The 20,297-nt window shown below is 36.6% G+C and overlaps 2 protein-coding genes across 3 annotated transcripts in view; one reads left to right on the forward strand and one right to left on the reverse strand.

Annotated features, from left to right (window-relative positions):
- Nucleotides 1-11,455, forward strand: part of RAB3GAP2 (RAB3 GTPase activating non-catalytic protein subunit 2) — a 159,543-nt gene extending 148,088 nt beyond the window's left edge. For both annotated transcript variants that reach the window (XM_077157874.1, XM_077157873.1), the window contains exons 30-35: nt 381-455; nt 738-956; nt 6,558-6,647; nt 6,877-7,098; nt 7,941-8,099; nt 8,306-11,455. In XM_077157874.1, coding sequence (XP_077013989.1) covers nt 381-455; nt 738-956; nt 6,558-6,647; nt 6,877-7,098; nt 7,941-8,099; nt 8,306-8,461 — 921 coding nt within the window. In that variant the 3' untranslated portion in view covers nt 8,462-11,455. The remainder of the gene's footprint in view (nt 1-380; nt 456-737; nt 957-6,557; nt 6,648-6,876; nt 7,099-7,940; nt 8,100-8,305) is intronic.
- A 227-nt stretch (nt 11,456-11,682) lies between these two features.
- Nucleotides 11,683-20,297, reverse strand: part of IARS2 (isoleucyl-tRNA synthetase 2, mitochondrial) — a 109,485-nt gene continuing 100,870 nt past the window's right edge. The window contains 5 exon segments of the mRNA XM_077157875.1: nt 11,683-12,178; nt 13,289-13,433; nt 17,777-17,967; nt 18,687-18,832; nt 19,885-19,991. Of these exon segments, the coding sequence (XP_077013990.1) occupies nt 12,036-12,178; nt 13,289-13,433; nt 17,777-17,967; nt 18,687-18,832; nt 19,885-19,991 (732 nt within the window). The 3' untranslated portion in view covers nt 11,683-12,035.

Genomic DNA, 20,297 nt, shown 5'->3' on the forward strand with positions numbered 1-20,297 from the left:
AGAACTTTTCTGGTTGAACTCTACTGTGTATCCTAACATGTTGCATGGCAATTTGACTGTCAAATGCCTCATCAAGTTAAAACAGTGATCAAAGGAGTTCCGTGATCCATGGGAACTAATGAGACTTTATGGTATACAAAAACACAGTTTTAACAAGTTGAGAGTAGTACTGCTTTTTTTAAAAGGCTATTTTTAGAATTGGTTGGATCTAAAGAATCTAGAGAAAAGAATTAAAATGTGCTAATGCCTTCCCTTTCAAGTTCAAGGCTATCCATTCATTGTAGAAAGTGAGTTGAACTGACATGTTCTGTTTTTGGTTTTTCTGATAGTGACTACAGAGTTTTTGCTATAGGGGCTAATTATATACCTTTTATAAACAGGATGTGGGGATGAGTGACACAGCAGTGACATCTTTCCTTGGTTCCTGCTTGAATCTTCTTCAGACTTTAATGGAGGTAACAGGTGTATTTTCATTCTGAACTGCTCCAAAAATACTGGAAATCATTGGATTTAAAAAAAGACTGTAGAAAGAGAATGTTTCTCATTTATTCATTTATGAATTTTGACTTAACCTCAGAACCAGTGCTGTTTCTTATCAGATGAATTAGACTTGTGTTTTTAATTAAAATATTGGAAAAATGCATGGGGTTGCACTTTGCTCACAATAAATTCATTAAGATATTTGCAACCTGTTATTTCTCCAGTTCTGAACACTCCTCCATTCTCAAAACCTTTAGGCTGATGTTAGCAGGGATGAAATGGAAGTGCCCATCCTGGATACTGAGGATGCCTGGCTCTCTGTTGAAGGACCAACCTCAATAGTGGAACTGGCGCTTGAGCAGAAACATATACACTACCCACTGGTGGAGCATCATTCCATCCTGTGCTCTGTCTTGTATGCAGTCATGAGGTTTGCTCTGAAGACAGTGAAGCCACTTTCACTTTTTGATAGTAAGGTAAGCGCCTCAAATGATTTCAGAGTGAATTTGGAGTTACAGTTTTAGCTGGCATGTAGATGTCTGATTTTACTGTAAGTTGTTCAGTACTTTCAGTGCCTTGTATAGAATTATCCATTGTCAAGTTCCCTGCTCCCTTATTTTCCTTCCAGATTCCTTGTACATGCCTTTTTTTTTTTTGTATGAGCAGGCACCAGAAATCGAACCCAGGTCTCTGGCATAGCAGGCAAGAACTCTGCCACTGAGCCATCTGTACATTCCTTTTTTATTCTGTTTTCTAATATACCTTTAAATATTGGTGTTTCTTAAGAGTTTTGCCCACAGCTGTCTACTCTTCCCATTGTATTTTATAATTCCTGGACAGATTTATTTGATGAGATTAAAAATCTCCCTATTTTATCTTTTCAGGCCTGACACATGTATTTCCAATTGAATATCTGAATATTCCTATTGAATGTCTGTTTCTCTAAACATCCTGTCAGACACCTCACACTGAACATATTTTTCCCATACTCTCAAACCTACCCTGCCTCTGCTGTAAATTTACAGTTCCTCCTGAATGCCCTTGGATATTTGATTAGTGTGATGTCATCTTTTGTGTAGCAACCCAAACTAGAAACCTTGAAGTTATCTGGCTCAGTTTGCTCCTTCAAGCCCCACCCTCATTGTAAATTGATTCTTGTATATTCTTCCTTTGATTGTATCTGTGGATTCCTTTTCATCTGTTTAGGGCTCCCGTGCTTGCAGAACTATCTTCCCCAAATATAGTTTTAATCATATTAGTTCTATGCCTAAATGGCAGGATAAAGTTCAAACTTATTCATAGAACATGTAAAGACCTTCACAATTTGGCTGTTATGGATACAGGGGGTTGATGTATAAAACGTTTTCTTCCCCACTTAAGATTCCAAACAGAGAAATAAGATTCAGACAGTTGGAGATTAAAATGTCAGCTTTTATGACTCAGTTTTATTACTGATAAAAGTTAGGTTGGAGAAACAACTAAGGCTTATGGGTGAATGGGCTCATTATTTCATGCTCTGTTGGTGCCCTGCACAATGAAGCACAGGCACAGCTGAGCAGCAGCAGGCTTCCCCTCAGGCCTGGCCCCACGACCGCTGAGATGGGGTGCTCCCTGTGGGAAGACTCCCTCCCGATAGAAAGGGAGGGACTGAGTTGAGAATGCCAGCTGCTTCTCCCAGACCCACCAATCCATCTGTAGGGTGAGTGAAGGCTGGAGCAGTGGGCCTGGAGTATTGTTCTCACTGAGCATCTGGCATGTGGAAATGGGGAGCCAGAAAGGGCGGCTTCCTCTGCAGCCACAGCTTACACTTCCAGCCTCATCACCCTCTCTTCTCTTACCTCTTGTGCCGTAGCCACTGTTAACTACCCTCATCCCTTCAGGAAAATTAGACATTTTTGACACTTCTTGTGTTCATTTGTGTTATTCCATTTTCACAAGCACGTATTTGGAATGGCTATTTCCTATTTATTTTCCAGATATCACTTTTTAAGTGTTGCCTCCTTCCAAAGTCTTTTGCCTGCTTTTCCTGAAACAGAGCTTATCACCTCTTTGCTATGTTTTCATGTCTGTGTGCCTTGTCTTCCACGTAATCCCTAGCTCAGTAAATGTTTAGTGTATTTATAATTGTATACTTGGCAGCAATAAGCAGAATAGATTTGAGGAGATAGAGTTGGGAAAACCATTGAAAGTCAGGGTTTAGTGAAGACCTATACTTGGGGGAGGTAATAAAAATCATGAAGGCATTTGGAGCAGTCCTTTATCTTAGGACATTCTGGGAAGAGCTGAAGGAGCTGGAAGGTTAAAATTAAATCCAATTTCAAACTTGTCATTTACAAGGAAGCTCATTTTGAAAGATTTTGCACATGTTGAGTTTGAGGAAATATCTAAGAAAAATAGTATAAGTTTCTTTCTAAAAAGTAATGTGTAACATAGAGATCCCAATAGTTACTTTTGAAAAGTTTGCAAGCCTGACAAGCTTTTAATCTAACTAATAAAAATTACATTAAATGTTTATACTTAGAATTTGGAATGAATGAGATTGGGAAAGAAAAATGATGCTTTAGGAAATGATGCTTTAAAGTTTTAAAAATAAAGAAAACCCAAAATAAATGCCTTACTTGATAGCTCCCCTCAGAAAATGACTTTGTGAAATCCGAATACATCCCAAACTGGAAAATCACAATGGTGATATTAGTCTCAACCTTTATTGTCTTGAGATGCTTGAGATGACCTGAGACAGCTGTATGACTCTTATCTGCAAAAGGAGAAGCATTGTTGTTTGATGGCTAGTAAAAAAGAAACCCAGTTCTACCATTTACTAGCTAGGACTTTTTAGTTTCTCTTAGCTTGTTTTTTCGTTCAGAAAGTGGAGACAATTCTAGTGCTTGTTATTGGGTGTTGAGGGTTAAATAGCAAGTACTGTTACATACATGTTGAGTACACACACACACACACACACACACACACACACACACACAAAACTTAACACTCAGAAAGCCTTCATGTGGAATTGATCCTTAGATCTAAGTACCAGTTGGAAGTGAGAGTAACAAATTCTGGATGAGCGTGTAGAAAAACGTTTGGTGATGTTCAAAATGTTCAGGGTTCCCTGAAAATCTAGTATTTCTTGTCACTAGAGGATGGCTACTTTTACCCTATTTTGGCAGGCATACTAGATTACCTAGAATCAGAGGTAGTCTAGAATTAAGATAACTGGGATGCCTTATTGGCAGATGATGATACAGTAACCCAGGATGTAGAGTCATTTGCCTAAGGAAACGGTAGATCTGGGATGAGAGCCTGGGTCTTCCGATTTAAAGGCCAGTAACTCTTTTACTCTGTCTTACTTCTAAGGATCTATAATATACCTAACCATTAGGTAGATCCTTCTAAGGATCTTCAGAAATCGTAGTTTGTCTTACTCTGTTTTGGCTTTCCAGGTACTTATTTCTTAAACAAGGTAGAATTAAGCAAATCAACAGGTCTTTTTTAAAAGGATTCAGAGTCCACAGTATGTATTAGCTATTTTTTGCTGCGGGACCAGTTATCCTAAAATCTAGCAGCTTGAAACAGCAAACATTTATAATTTCACAGTATGTTTGGGTCAAGAATCTGGATCCCCTTATTTGGGTACCCCTTGCATTGAGTCTCCCTTGATGTTGAAGTTACGGTATCGACTAGGTCTGTGGTCTCATTTGAAGGTTCAGTTAGGGTTGGGGGGTGGATAAGGGAATTCACTTCCTAGCTTACATGGTTGTTGGCAAGATTCAGTTCCTTGCCACATGGGCCTCTTCATAGGGCAGCTCACAACATGGCAGTTGTCTTCCCTCAGCGAGACTGAATGCCCAAGGTGAAAGCCAGTGTTTGGTTTTTTTTTTTCCCAAGTATTGTTTTTTTTATTATTCAACATAAAACAAACACCAACATTGTTACCATATGATCATTTCATTCTTGATATATAACCAATAACTCACAATATCACATAGTTGTATAGTCATCATCATGATCATTTCTTAGAACATTTGTATCAATTCAGAAAAAGAAAACAAAAAAATTCATACATCCCATACCCCTTACTTGGCCCTTTCATTCATCACTAGCATTTCAATCTACTCAATTTATTTTAACATTTGTTCCCCCTATTATTTATTTTTAATCCATATGTTTTACTCATGTGTCAATAAGGTAGATAAAAGGAGCATCGGACACAAGGTTTTCACACATTGTGAAAGCTGTATCATTATACAATCATCTTCAAGAAACATGGTTACTGGAACACAGCTCTACAGTTTTAGGCAGTTCCCTCCAACCTCTCCATTACACCTTAACTAAAAACGTGATATCTATATAATGCGTAAGAATAACCTCCAGGATAATTTCTTGACTCTGAAATCCCTCAGCCACTGACACTTTGTCTCATTTCTCTCCCCCTCCTTTTGGTTGAGAAGGTTCTCTCAATCCCTTGATGCTGGGTCTCAGCTCATTCTAGGATTTCTGTCTCTCGTTGCCAGGAAGGTCCATACCCCTGGGAGTCATGTCCAACGTAGAGAGGGGGAGGACAGTGAGTTTGTTTGTCATGTTGGCTGAGAGAGAGGCTACATCTGAGCAACAAAAGAGGTTCTCGGGGACTGACTCTTAGGCTTAATTTTTTTTTTTTTGTCTTTTTCCAGGAAATGAATTTGTTTATTCATTCAGGCTTATTTGTCCCTTTATAGCCTTTCAGACAGTTTCTCTATTAAAAGTTATAAAGACATTTAAATACTGCCACAATTAAGAAAAACAAAGTTGTCTTTATGCAAGTATAACTATTTAAGCTGCTTATGCAGTGAAATTAAAGTATTTTAAATTTATTGTGATCTTTTAGAGGAGTTATATTTTGCCATTTAAAAAAAAATTTATTAATTAAAAAATTAAGAAACAAAAAACATCAGCATACATAATCAGTAATTCACAATATCATCACTTAGTTGCACATTCATCATTTCTTAGAACATTTGCATTAATTCAGAAAAAGAAATAAAAAGACAATAGAAAAAGAAAGAAAACGAACACAGGACGTAAAGAAAAAAAAAGATTATACCTACCATATCCCTTACCCCTCGCTTTCATTGATCACTAGCATTTCAAACTAAATTTATTTTAGTATTTGTTCCCCCTGTTATTTATTTTTATTCCATATGTTCTACTCCTTTGTTGACAAAGTAGATAAAAGAGCATCAGACACAAGGTTTTCAAATCACAAGCTGTATCATTATACAATCATCCTCAAGAAACATGGCTACTGGAACACAGCTCTACATTTTCAGTCAGTTCCCTCCAGCCTCTCCATTACATCTTAAATAACAAGATGATATCTACTTGATGTATAAGAATAACCTCCAGGATAACCTCTCGACTCTGTTTGGAGTCTCTCAGCCATTGACACTTTGTCTCATTTCCCTCTTCCCCCTTTTGGTCAAGAAGGTTTTCTCAATCCCTTGATGCTAAGGCTCAGCTCATTCCAAGATCTCTATCCCTTGTTGCCAGGAAGGTCCACACCCCTGGGAGTCATGTCCCACGTGGAGAGGGGTAGGGTGGTGAGACTGTTCATTGTGTTGGCTGGAGAGAGAGGCCACATTTGAGCAACAGAAGAGGCTCTCTTGGGGGTGACTCTTAAGTCTAAATTTTAAGTAGACTTGACCTATCCTTTGTGGGGTTAAGTTTCAAATGAACAAACCCCTAAGACTGGGGGCTCAGTCTTAGGCTTAATTTTAAGTAGAAAGCCAGTGTTTTCGTAACCACATTCAGCAAGTTACATGTACTGATGCCGAATTCTGTTTGCTAAAACCAAGTCACTGGAGCAAGAGGGAGGGGATCGTTAGGAACCATCTTAGTGTGCCTACCACACACTAATTGTTATAAAAATTAAATGAAAATTCTAAACTTCATTGTTCAAGAAGAAAATAAAATCAACCATGATTACTTTTTTTTAACCTTAGTTTTTTTTATCTTTCTTTTTATTCCTTAAGTAATTTCCTTAATAATCGCAACAATAAAATAGACCTCATGATTTTCTTGATCTTGTCTTTCTCTTTTAGGGGAAAAATGCATTTTTCAAAGATCTAACTTCAATTCAGTTATTACCTAGTGGTGAAATGGATCCAAATTTTATCTCTATACGACAACAGGTAAATTTACAGTTACTGGATTTTTTTTTAATAGTAAACTAGGCAGCTTTTAAAACATGACAACTTAAAAGATATTCTTAAAGTTACCCTTTAAATTATGTGTTCCTTTTTTGATAATTAAATAGCTTTAATGGAAAGGCCACTCTGATGGAAGAGCCAACAGCTACTTATATATTTTTAATAAAAGATACTAACATGAAGCTGCTGTATCTCTTTCTCCATTTTCAAGTTTTTATTGAAGGTTGTTAGCGCAGCTGTCCAGGCCCAACATTCAGTCACAAAGGACAAAGCTCCCTCAGAAGAGGCACCAGCCACTCCCTTTGGGGAAGACCAGGATTGGCCAGATCTAGCTGTGGATTTAGCCCATCACTTGCAAGTTAGTGAAGATGTTGTCAGAAGGCATTATGTGGGGGAACTCTACAACTATGGAGTTGACCACTTAGGAGAAGAGGTAAAAATGATCCTTTGAATGTTACAGAATTGATAGTTTGAATAGAGAATCTGTAAAGTCTCTAGTAAAGCTTTCTGTGTTTCCATTTGCTAGGAAGGAAAATAGAACAGAATATTAAGATATAAAATTGTGTTCAGATTACTGTTTCAGGTCAATATTTACAAAATGCTTACTGTGTGCTAGGCCTTTCTATTTACAGGAATATAGCATTAGACAAAACAGTTTACTCTAGGAGCAGAAAGCAGGCTAAATTTTGTATTGTATGATATAAGCTATGAAGAAAATAACAGCATGACATGAATAAACAAGAGCTACTATAACAGGGTAGTGAGAGGTGACATTTGAACTGACCCAAGTAGAAAACCAGTAGAACAGTGCTTAAGACAGAAGTAACACAAAGTACAAAGGCTCTGAGGTTGGGGACCAGCTTGGCGAGATCCAGGACCAGAAGGGCCAACTTAGCTAATGAAAGTAAGCAGTGGGGAGAGAATTGAGAGATGAGGCTGGGAGGTTAACAGTAGCCAGAATTAAACAAGGTCTCATAAGCCATGTTCTCAGTGTATTTGGAAGCCATTAGAGGGTTTTTTAGTTGTGATGTGATCTAATATAATCTCTTTTCTTTGGCAAAGTTTGAGAAAGACTTACTGTATAGTCATATTAAATTGCAAAATTAGGTGATGAGCAGAGATTTGGGTTTTAAATGCTATTTGATTTGAACTTTACATTAGTTGTATACATTTTTAGATTTGGCCAGATAAAAAATGTACTAGAACATCTTCAGTAGCAATCTCTTTCCCAGAATAAATAAATTGGTTAGCTCTTATTCATGTTTATATCCTCAGGCCATTCTACAGGTTCATGACAAAGAAGTCCTTGCCTCTCAGCTGCTTATGTTGACGGGGCAAAGGCTGGCTTATGCACTTCTTCACACCCAGACAAAAGAAGGAATGGAGCTACTTGCCAGACTTCCACCCACACTCTGTACTTGGCTGAAAGCAATGGTAAGTTCAAGAGAAGATCAGTCAGGTCATTGGATATTTTCTTAAATGGGTATTTAATAACTTTTAAGAAGAAAAATGTAAATTTCAAATTTAACGTATATAGTTCCAAAGAAAGCCATTTTTATTGGCAGCCAGCTATCTTTCTAATAACCCTTAGATCAGTAACTGTATATAACTGATGGCTTACTTTTGTGTCCCATTTGCAGGATCCCCAGGATCTTCAGAACACTGAAGTGCCAATTGCAACAACAGCTAAACTAGTAAATAAAGTAATTGAGCTTTTACCAGAAAACCATGGCCAGTATAGTCTAGTCTTACACCTCATTGACGCTGTGGAAGCCGTATCTACTCTTTCTTCATGACTCTTACCTATTGGGCTAATGACAATGATAGTCTAAAATTGTGATTATAATGTGAATTAGTGCATGGTTATTTTCCATAGTAAGAACTGAATCTTAGGGAAGGAATGTCCTTTTTTTTTGTAAAATTTTTAAAAAATACATTACTTTGAGGGCGGGCCACAGTGGCTCAGTGGCAAGAACACTTGCCTGCCATGCCAGAGGGCCTGGGTTTGATTCCTGGTGCCTGCCCATGTAAAAAAAAAATACATTACTTTGAAAAAATGCAAGCCTAGCTAAATTCCATTCCTTTGGTTACTGTTGAAGATAAAATAGAAACAGTTATTAATTATACCATAAACAGATGTTTTACTGGTTATTTCTAGTTCAAGCACTTAAGTACATTTATTGTTAAGCTTTGCTATTTTAAATTGGTTTTAATTTACAGATTTTGTTCTTAAGATTCTATATTTCATATTCAAAATGTTATTGTTAAATTTAAATGTGTTCATGTACAGTTCCCATCAGTAGTTAAGAGAAACATTTCTCTCTCCTTGAATAAATGTTGGGAGAATGCTTTTGTTATCGTGCTTAATCCTGTACTGGGCACCTGGGAGTTCTGGATGCTGATAAGTTCCTTTCTCGAAGTTGTGTTGTTGCCATCAGAGGGTGTAAAGGAAAAATTCATTTAAGGGGACATGAAAGAGACCCCTTAATCTATTGTCACTGCCAAAAATGAGAATCTGAGATGTAAGACCAACAATGCAAAATTAATTATAATGTAATTTTAAGATTTGTTTTTTGCCAAGGTTCAAAGTTGTATCTACATCTGATCATTGTAAAAATGTATTATCTTGTAAAACTTGTGTAAAAAAAAAAGGCAGAGATATTAAAAATTTTAAGTCCAAGTTTATTTTTCCTGTACGTATTTGGAAGTGTCTGCTTCTAGGATTTGGTAATGTTCTCTATCTGTCTTTGGGAACAGTACAGAAAATGTTTAGTGATATATTACAGCTTTAGCAAACCTACCTCACAGCAGGGTTGAGAGGAGTGCCTAGAACAGTCAAGTGCTGAATAAATATTTGTTGATTAAAACCAAATTAACCAAATCCTGTAAAAGTGCTCTGCGCTCTACAAATTCCACGTGTTAGTTATGCTTTATCTTTGGAATGTAGCCATACAGTGCAATTATTGATATGTCTTGGATCACAATTTTTATTCATACTAACATGTGATACAGAAGTTTGCCAGCTCTAGGAATTGTACAAGGTTGAGGAATATGTCCTTCAAAGATACAAAGAAAAAAAATGTGATGTTTGGGGGTATTTTGATTTGAATTCTTTTAACTAAAAGCTCACATCCAGATAAGATGTGGCTATCAAATTTAAGTATCAACTTTAAAATCTTGACTAGAAATTTAGAAATTTTAGAAATTTAGTAATCTAAATTTAGTAATCTAAATTTCTAAGATGCCTTAAGTACTTGGAGTGGGGCCTGTATGTCTGATTGAGGCATACATTTTGTGACAGTAGCACTGAAGAGGACTTTAAGCCAATCCAACCTCCTGGCCTCTGCTTAAATCCCTGCTACCCCATCCAGACATATTTATATGATTTCTTCTAAGCCTGCCTAGCTTTATATAAAGAGTCACTTATTACAGGCATTCTAAAAAATTAGTTCCCTGTGATTTTTCTAAATGCTCTTAAAGTATCACTTTAGGAAGCTGATCAAAGAAACCTGGAATTTTTGGCAGTTTTAAAAATTAAATCTTCATTTAGTTCCATGATTTTATTTTATTTTTATTTTTGGAATACCTATTAAGCAATTTGGATAATAAAACTGTTTAAACTTATTCTGCGGACACATACTCAAATCTGGGTGTAGGTGAGAATATTGAAATGCTGAAATAAAAGCCCATAGAACCATTAACCCAAATCACTGATTCTCTAGTTAGATTTGTAACCCTAAAATTTAATATGGCTAGAATTTTAAAATTCTGAGTTGTGTAGTTACAAAGAGCAATCGAATATTTTATTTCTTCATCAAGGGCTTTTAAAATAAATCAGATAGGGAGAAAGAAAAATAACCTGTGTATAGGGCAGGCCACGGTGGCTCAGCAGACACAGGTCTCGCCTGCCATGCTGGAGACCCAGGTTCGATTCCCCGTGCCTGCCCATGCAAAAAAAAAACAAACAAAAAAACCTGTGTATACATTCTGTAACATCAAAGAGCCCCAAACAACGAATTAAATTTTATGTCAAATGGGTGTTTTCTGAAATAAAGGGTGTGTTGCACTTACTGCACTTATCGATGGGAAGCCAATTCCCAACAGTTGTTTTCTGGATTTCCCCCCATCTTTCTTTACTAATATTAAATATACATTCTTATACCTTGTTTAAATTAATTGTATAATACTAGAGGAAAATATATAAAAGTGTTCAAATAATCATATATAACTAGGGGCTGTATTTAGAAGTAGAACAAGAGGGGCCAGTTAAATGTAGGTAGTGATGGAGGGATATAGCACCAAGCTTCTAAATACTTCTTTCTTGAGCAAAGAGAAGAAAAGAGTTTCATGTTTGTTATAAAAATCCATCTTCAGTGAAAAGAAACACTGTTACAATTAGATTTTTTTTAGATACAATTGTAATTTAAAATCACAGAGAGCCCAGCTATAATAATACTAAGCTTATTTTGAGTAGTATAAGATTCACTTAGAAGTTGCAGTGGTCCATTTCATTTATAGGAAATGAACATTTTTAAAGTACACTATAACAGTGAAAGCCCTGTCTCAACCTGATAAAAATGGGTTTGTTGGGCCTCCAAAAGTAACATTTCTGCTGAACAGAACTAGCCATCCATAGAAAGATTTTAATCCAGTACTGAATTGTTTATAAAATGCTCAATTATCTATTGTAATGTATTGTAAGTAGTGAAATTCTGTATATACTGCTATTTTCTGTGTCTATGCATTGTTGTGAACTTATGTATATTAGTGAAATAAATTTTCAGCTTTCATATTGTCTCCTTAGCATTCGAAAGTGTTCAGTATCAAGGGATTTTCTTCCTCTTACAATTCAACCAAAAAAGCTAGCTATTCTGAAAATACTGGTGTTTTGGCTAGACGGGCAGAATGAAATTATTTTTTCATCTCTTAAGGAAAACAAAACCTTACCAGTCCCTTTCAAAACCCCATTTTTTTTCATTTGAATATCAATAAAAACTTTTTCACCAACATCAATCAGTAGTTTACCAAGATGACTTTATTTTATAGAACTCTAAATACTGTGCTAAAAAGATTACTAAAATATAGAACATTTCCTGCACAGCCACATTTTTTAAGGTAAGCATATTCAGTGGCCAAGAATAAGCCCATTACGGATACATACACGCAAACACAGACACACACTTCTTTCTTTAATCACGGGAAGTACTTCCCTCATAATTCTCACTGTGCTCTTCACCTTCCACCATCTGCTCTTCCGTTCATTAGCTGAATTTGGATTTCTCTCCGACAATGTAAATAATCCATCTAAACTCCCAATCAGTACTGTCAGCAGGTTCTTGCTCAGAAAGCTGTTCACACCAGAGTGAGGTACTACTTCCCAACAACAGCATCTGCACATCGGGGACAAAGTGTATCTGAAGACTCAGCTGTATACTTCCAACAACGAGGGCATTTTTCTTTGGTAGCTGGCATGACAATCACTTTATATGAAGACTCTTCACGAATATCACCACCTATTAAAAAAAAATACATAAGAGTGTTCTGATAGGCAGTGTGCATTACTCTTTATTATTTATTTTTTTGTTTTACTTTTTTTTTCTTTATTTTTACCAGGGGAGAGCGCGAACGCAGTAGGTGTTCCTTTTTCAAAGCTTTTTCCTTCCTGCTTTGGCAAAGCTTGTCAGATACTGCCCTCATATTGCATTCTTACACATCCAGAACAATGGAATCAGACAATCTGACAACTGAAAGGAGCTAGGAATCTGAGACCCTGTGAGATTAACTGATTTCCCCCCAAGTCACTGGGCTCTGTATCTACTCAGGCAGATCAGGCCTCGTAACTCTTAATTCATGTATTGTTCTGGTGTATTTACACTGAATCTCCAGATAATACACTTGACTAAGAATAAAATAAAAGTGCCAAATTGTTGTGACAAATGCAGTGTCCCCACATGAAACTTACTGGTTTGGATAAAAAGAAACAAATTACTACATTTGCTGATCTTTCAAAAAAGAATAATATTTTGAAAAGCAGGATAAGCTAGTCTTTACTACATGCTTAATGGTGTCAAAGTTTAAATTTAAAATGACCCCTCTAAACCAGCCTCCCATTTCTTCCTGGTACTTGAAAGCAATTATAAAGAATACAAGGAGATTCACCCTTCCCCAAATATGTTTGTTATTCTGTTAATATGTTACTCTGTCTCCATCTTCATTACAGGGGATTAAAAAACAGCAACAAAATACTTGCTTATGAGATACGAGACTATGGGCATAAATTCAATGAAATTTCTTCCTTAATCCCCCATTAATGGCTGAATAATTTTTTAATTTGAGGTGTGATAAAACATTTTAGAATCAACACAGGAAAGGTAGGTGGAACTGGCCAGAACTAGGGTAACTAAGTACCACAGGAGAGGGACACAAAAAGGAAACAGAGGTACATCATAAATAGGCTGACAATTTACAAAGCTGGCCACTGTTAACACTATTGCCACAAAAATGAATTCCAAGTATAGATCTGCCTTTAGAAAACAGTCCGTGGTCAGAGAGTACCTATAATTATTCAGCTAGAGTACCTATAATTATTCAGCTATCTATTGTTACTCTCACTCCTGTCTTACCTTCTAAATTGATTAGGAATGTTCCTTCAAGCTTAATTACATCTGCAGTTATCTCTAGTGGTTCCTGAGTAAGCAAAGTTGTCTGGGAAGCCATCATTAATTCATTCAGCTGAGAGGTGCTGGAAGTCTCCTCACTTTGTAGCATCTGGAGGTGAGCATGTGAAAGTTACTAAATTAATTTTGAACATAATCTGAGAAATTCTAAAACCAAACGGTGCCAGTTCTTTTCTTTGGTGAGGAACTTTTTAGTACCATTATGTCCTGAGCTTATGCTATTAAATGCATCAATTCTCACTAATGTGAAAGGTTTTAATTAAAAATTTCCAATCAGTAGTATTTGTTGAGGATATACTCTATGCCAGACACTTTGCTAACTAAATGTCCCAAATCCTATCAGGTGGGGTGGGTACAACAGTGGCTCAGTGGCAAGAATTCTCGCCTGCAGAGCTGGAGACCCAGGTTTGATTCCCAGAGACCTGCCCATGAAAAAAAAAAATCCTGTCAGGTGTTAATTATACCTTTTTGGGGGGGCGGGGGGAATGCATGGTCCAGGAATCAAACCTGAGTCTCCCACATGGAAGGCGAGCATTCTACCACTGAACCACCCGTGCACCCAATTATACCCATTTTACAAATAAGAAAACAGAATCAGAGACGTTAACTTGACCAAATTTCTCATCTAGTTAAGTGGTAGAGCTGGAATTCAAGTCTGGGTATTTGTCCGCCTCAGAGCCCATACTTTTTCCCTGACTCATGCTCTCTAGACTGAGAGGGTTGAGACACTGTTTTAAACAAGGACCTGCATTTCAGCAGTGCAGGCAATGACGGCCATCTGAACAATGCACATCACCACTTGTGAAGTACACCAAGCGGGATGTTTGATAAGAACAATACAAAAATGTAGTATTTTTACATTTGTCATTGTAATTTTGATCTTCAAAATGAATGTGTAAGCTAACTAATACAGACATTCCTTAAAACAAAAGGAACCTGAGGAGTAAACAGGTGACTCAAGATTAATTTGGTTTTAACAAGTTCATGCAACTAGTAATAGAACCAGAACCAAGTCATCTGACAGCTACTCAGTGTAATTCCTAAGGAAAATTTTAAAACACAGTTTAAAATATCCCAGTGTGTTTTTTTCTAAAATAAGTAATCCCAAGCAAACTGTACTCATTTCAACTTATTACTCAAAATGAATAAAGTCAAAGAAAACATGATTTTTGGGAGGGAGAAAGAAGCCCAGGACTACTACTGTATAGCTAGCTGTCCCAGGTACCCTGGTTGTAAAATGAAACAGTCAGATCTTCTAAGTTCTTACATTTTAAAATGTAAAAATCTTAGTGTAAATTCTATTTGATCGGCAACCTCCTATCCATTATCTATTTCAAGCCTCAAATCTTTTTTTTTTTTTTTTTTTTTTTTTTTTTTTTTTAGTCTTGGAGTATTTCCTTTTTATTTTCTTTACCCATTAGCCTTATTTTTGCAATTGAAAGTAAACTCTCAAAAGCAAGAGCTTATACCTTAACATTTCTTTAGAGGCCCACAGGAGATAAACCCTCATACTAAACACATTGCAGTTTATTTTTATTTTTTTAATCTTACTGATTGCTCCCAATGACTTTTTTTTTTAATTTTTTTATTAATCAAAAAAAAGAAAAGAAATTAACACAACATTTAGAAATCATTCCATTCTACAAATGCACTCAGTAATTCTTAGTATCATCACATAGATGTATGATCATCATTTCTTAGTACATTTGCATCGATTTAGGAAAAGAACTAGCAAAACAGCAGAAAAAAAATATAGAATGTTAATATAGAGAAGAGAATTAAAATAATAATACTAATAATATATATATATATATATAAAGGAAAAAGAAAAAAAAACAAAAACAAAAGATACAAACACACAAACAAACAAAAAACCATATTTCAGGTGCAGCTTCCCTTCAGCTCCAATTACCCATTATCTTACCCTGTTTCTAACTCCTGCTGGTCTCTGTTACCAATGATATATTCCAAGCTGATTCTCAAATGTCGGTTCACATCAGTGGGACCTTACAGTATTTGTCCTTTAGTTTTGGGCTAGACTCACTCAGCATAATGTTCTCTAGGTCCATCCATGTTATTACATGCTTCATAAGTTTAGTCTGTCTTAAAGCTGCATAATATTCCATCGTAGGTTTACGCCACAGTTTGTTTAGCCACTCGTCTGTTGATGGACATTTTGGCTGTTTCCATCTCTTTGCAATTGTAGATAATGCTGCTATAAACACTGGTGTGCAAATGTCCGTCTGTGTCTTTGCCCTTAAGTCCCTTGAGTAGATACCTAGCAGTGGTATTGCTGGGTCGTAATCCATTCTGCCATTCTATGTCTTTTGATTGGGAAATTCAGTCCATTAACTTTTAGTATTATTACTGTTTGGATAATATTTTCCTCTACCATTTTGGCTTTCGTATTATATATATATCATATCTGATTTTCCTTCTTTCTACACTTTACTCCATACCTCTCTCTTCTGTCTTTTCATATCTGACTCTAGTGCTCCCTTTAGTATTTCTTGCAGAGCTGGTCTCTTGGTCACAAATTCTCTCAGTGACTTTTTGTCTATAAATGTTTTAATTTCTCCATTTTTGAAGGACAATTTTGCTGGATATAGGAGTCTTGGTTGGCAGTTTTTCTCTTTTAGTAATTTAAATATATCATCCCACTGTCTTCTAGCTTCCATGGTTTCTGCTGAGAAATCTACACATAGTCTTATTGGGTTTCCCTTGTATGTGACAGATTGTTTTTCTCTTGCTGCTTTCAAGATCCTCTCTTTCTCTTTGACCTCTGACATTCTAACTAGTAAGTGTCTTGGAGAACGCCTATTTGGGTCTATTCTCTTTGGGGTGCGCTGCACTTCTTGGATCTGTAAATTTAGGTCTTTCATAAGAGTTGGGAAATTTTCAGGGATAATTTCTTCCATTAGTTTTTCTCCTCCTTTTCCCTTCTCTTCTCCTTCTGGGACACCCACAACACGTATATTTGTGCGCTTCATATTGTCATTCAGTTCCCTGATCCCCTGCTCAAGTTTTTCCATTCTTTTCCCTATAGTTTCTGTTTCTTTTTGGAATTCAGATGTTCCATCCTCCAGTTCACTAATTGTAGCTTCTGTCTCTTTAGATCTACCATTGTAGGTATCCATTGTTTTTTCCATTTTTTCTTCTTTGTCCTTCACTCCCATAAGTTCTGTGATTTGTTTTTTCAGATTTTCTATTTCTTCTTTTTGTTCAGCCCATGTCTTCTTCATGTCCTCCCTCAATTTATTGATTTGGTTTTTGAAGAATTTTTCCATTTCTGTTCGTATATTCAGCATTAGTTGTCTCAGCTCCTGTATCTCATTTGAACTATTGGTTTGTTCCTTTGACTGGGCCATATCTTCAATTTTCCGAGCGTCATCCATTATTTTCTGCTGGTGTCTGGGCATTTGATCAGATTTCCCTGGGTGTGGAACCCAGCTGGTTGAAAGCTTTTTCTGTGAAATCTCTGGGTTCTGTTCTTCTTTTCCTGCCCAGTAGGTGGCGCTCGTGGCGCTCGTCTGTCTGCACGGCAGTCGGCCCGGGAAACCGCGCGTGGAGGTGGGGGTCGCTGGGCGCGGCTTGGGAGAGTGCCGGTCCTAATTGCCCAGCTGGCCTGAAACGCCAAGCGTGACGGGAGGGCCCCGCTATCCAACGTTCCCAGTCAGACCGGGGAGCCACGTGCGTGGAGGGGACCCCAGTCGCCAGCCGACCCGGCCGGGAAAACGCGCGCCCCTCGGGTAGCTCACCGCAGCAGATTCTCCCTGCCCGTTCCGCTGTTCCAGAATGGAGTACGCTGTCTTTTTGGTCTCTGTCATGACTCCGGGAGCTGTTTCGTATTGTTTCTGTTTCTTTAGTTGCTTTTCTGGAGGAGGAACTAAGACCCGCGCGTCTTACTAAGCCGCCATCTTCTCCGGAACCAAGCCTCAAATCTTAAACATTTTAATTACATTATAAAAAATTAAAAGTAAGCATGTCAACCAAAATGAGATGGATATTTTTTAGAAAATTATCAAATTCGAAGTTTTTTGCTACTCTTGACTGCTGAAGAGAATTGGCAGTGTTCTTTCTTCCAAGTGTTTATGTTAAACTATAAGCCACCATGACAAATCAACCCCTAAGGAGCCCAAGAAAAAAGTTCTGATAGTATCGGATAGAAAAACGAATTTTCTCCAGATCTCATAAGATAAAGATAGAGATCCTTTTTTTTTGATTTGTTTTGAATCTGGTCCAGATGGGTAGCTGTCTTATAAGGAAAAGAAGCATAGACATTGAGGAAACAAAAAAAATCAATGACAATCAAGACCAAAAGACTAAAATCCTAATTTCTAAATTAAAACAAAAGCATTTTATAAAAGCAAATTTTAGGTGAATGTATAAGATATTAGCCACTATTTCAAAGAATCCAAGATGCTGCATACATACCTCTATCATTTCAAAGAGCAGTCCAGGCTCTATCACAATGATAACATTGTACTCTGCTGCATTTTTGCCAGGGATGCTTCCAAGAAACGAATCTCTCATTGCACATGCACTCTCCACTGCTTCTTCCAAGCCAGGCTTCTTCCAGATAGAACTCATACTAATCCACCCAGTACGAAAAACACTCTTGGGTTCTTAAATCACACAACAATTTTAATTGGTTTACAAGATTCTAAGCACATAAGTAGTTGTAAACTAAACATATACTAACTGTGGGAAACAGGAACTGTTATTTATGCTAACTAATGTGATGAAACATAATAGAGACTTGAAAAATATTCATTTGATATCATAATTTTAAAAACATTTATATTAAAATTGGGAAACAATTATGTTACATTTAAATCAAAGAAAGAATCCATAGTAAGATCTCAAAGAAAAAAGTATGTATAGAAAAAAATAAAAGAAATATCCCTATATTAACAGTGGTCAAATATGGAAAGTAAGAGTCTGAGTAACTTTCTACCATTTTTTCTAAGCTTACCTAATTTCTAATATTCTATAGCTTCATATAATCAGGGGAGAAAAAACTATACTAAAAATACTCACTTAAAAGCACTAAACTTTTTGCTTTGATAAAACCTAAATATGTTTCAGAACATTTATAAGGGTATTTAAGAAACTGATTTCTCAACATTGCAAAGCTGGTAATTCATATCTGAAAAGTAGTGGAGATGGCTCAAAGGCATTCTGAAATTCTCCTTACTCCTCTGCAATTATTGCAGAGATTACTAAATGACCAAGAAGCATCATGACAAAGCAGTCATCAAAGATGAGAAAGTGCTCCTTCTCTGAAATTAGAAGTGGCACCCTTATCAGGGATCTTCTTCAAAACAAATCAAGTATTCCTTACCTTCAACATAAGGTATGTGCTGGAAGACTTCTTCAGCCAAATGAGGAAGAATGGGAGCAAAAGAACGAACTATTACATCCAAAATTTCAGCTAATGCAGTCTGACAAGAGCGTCGTTTGGGATCATTTTCATGATTGCAATAAAGCCTATAAACAAGAAGAGTTTATTCAGTGATTGATAGCACTTTATATATTAAGATCACTAAGACAGGATCTGCCTCAATTTGAATTTATCCTTCCAGTGGCTAATCTTATGGTTCTAATCATCATCTAATTAAAGAATAAAATATTATATCATGTAAATTTCTGATCATTTATCCTCTCTTCCACTTTATTGCCTCCATATATGACCAGCTCTGCAAAAAACTCTCAGCAGCCATGCTATGTCTAATTCTGATTTTCAGGTAGCTATTAACCAGAGCCTAGACTATTGTGTTAAAGAACAATTAACAAGTTAGTAGAGAGTATTTAAAATGTGACCCTGACAATGTTTTCAGTCTGTTAAAGGAGAACTTGGGAGTTACAATCCTAAAGTGGGAAATCCTGGGTTGCCTTTAATAGGTTAGGGCTGATACTCACATTGGACTATTTACTACAAAGATAACACCATCACCTGCATGCTGGAGCAATAAATAAAGACATAACACCAAGCCCTATTCTGAAAGGATATTACTAATATAAAAAATTATTATATATAATTGCCTGTTATATATCTCTCTTTCCTCTTCAATATTTGCAAACTCCTTGAGGACAAATATGTCAACAGTATCTCATATTAGCAATTAGACACAGCAATAAACAGTACTCACATGCTTACATTATCTTCATTTTTTCAAGTGATAAAAGTTTATTGAAGAAAAAAAGTACATACTCAAGGGTGAGCGTGGGTGTGCTCATAAGAGAGATGTGCCAATGCTTATATTATCTTTTAACGCTCAAAACCACATCATATGAGACAGGAATTACCATTCCCATTTTACAGATGAAGAAACTGAGATAATGGATTAGTTGGCCAAAATCATATACCTAGTGAATGGCAGGGCAGAAAAGAAAATCTGTCTTGACTTCAAAACCCAACTTCTTAATAACTGCACAATACTGCCTATCTTGCTCACCACTGTATCCTGCACATTTGCCAAACACAAAATATAACACTCAAGAAACATGAGTTGGGTATTTTAATATTCAGTCATACATACCTGTCTTTGATTATGCTGAAATAAAAGTTGGAGAGTTCTCTGGTATAAAATGCTCGTAACAGCCGAATAACCTTTCCAAAATCATATTGTTTATATGACTCGGTAATCTAGGGAACAAAGTCAAAACACATTTGGAATCCAGGGTAAGTAAGTGAAAATGCAAGATATGAGAAAAATGTTTCTTCAATAACTCTGTTTCAAAGCCTCCCTGATAACATGGGACACGAGTCTGAAGGATGAGCCTGGCCCTGGCACCAGGGATAATTAATGCCTTCTGGACCAAAACGGAGAAAAGAAAGGTAACAAAACAACATATTAGTGGCTAAGAGAGTTCAAATAGAGTTGAGAGGCTATTATGGAGGCTACTCTTACGCTAGCTTCAGCTAGTTATTGCAAATTACCATGCTTTGCCA

This window comes from Tamandua tetradactyla, chromosome 4 (genome assembly GCF_023851605.1).
Source record: "Tamandua tetradactyla isolate mTamTet1 chromosome 4, mTamTet1.pri, whole genome shotgun sequence".
Taxonomy (NCBI): domain Eukaryota; kingdom Metazoa; phylum Chordata; class Mammalia; order Pilosa; family Myrmecophagidae; genus Tamandua; species Tamandua tetradactyla.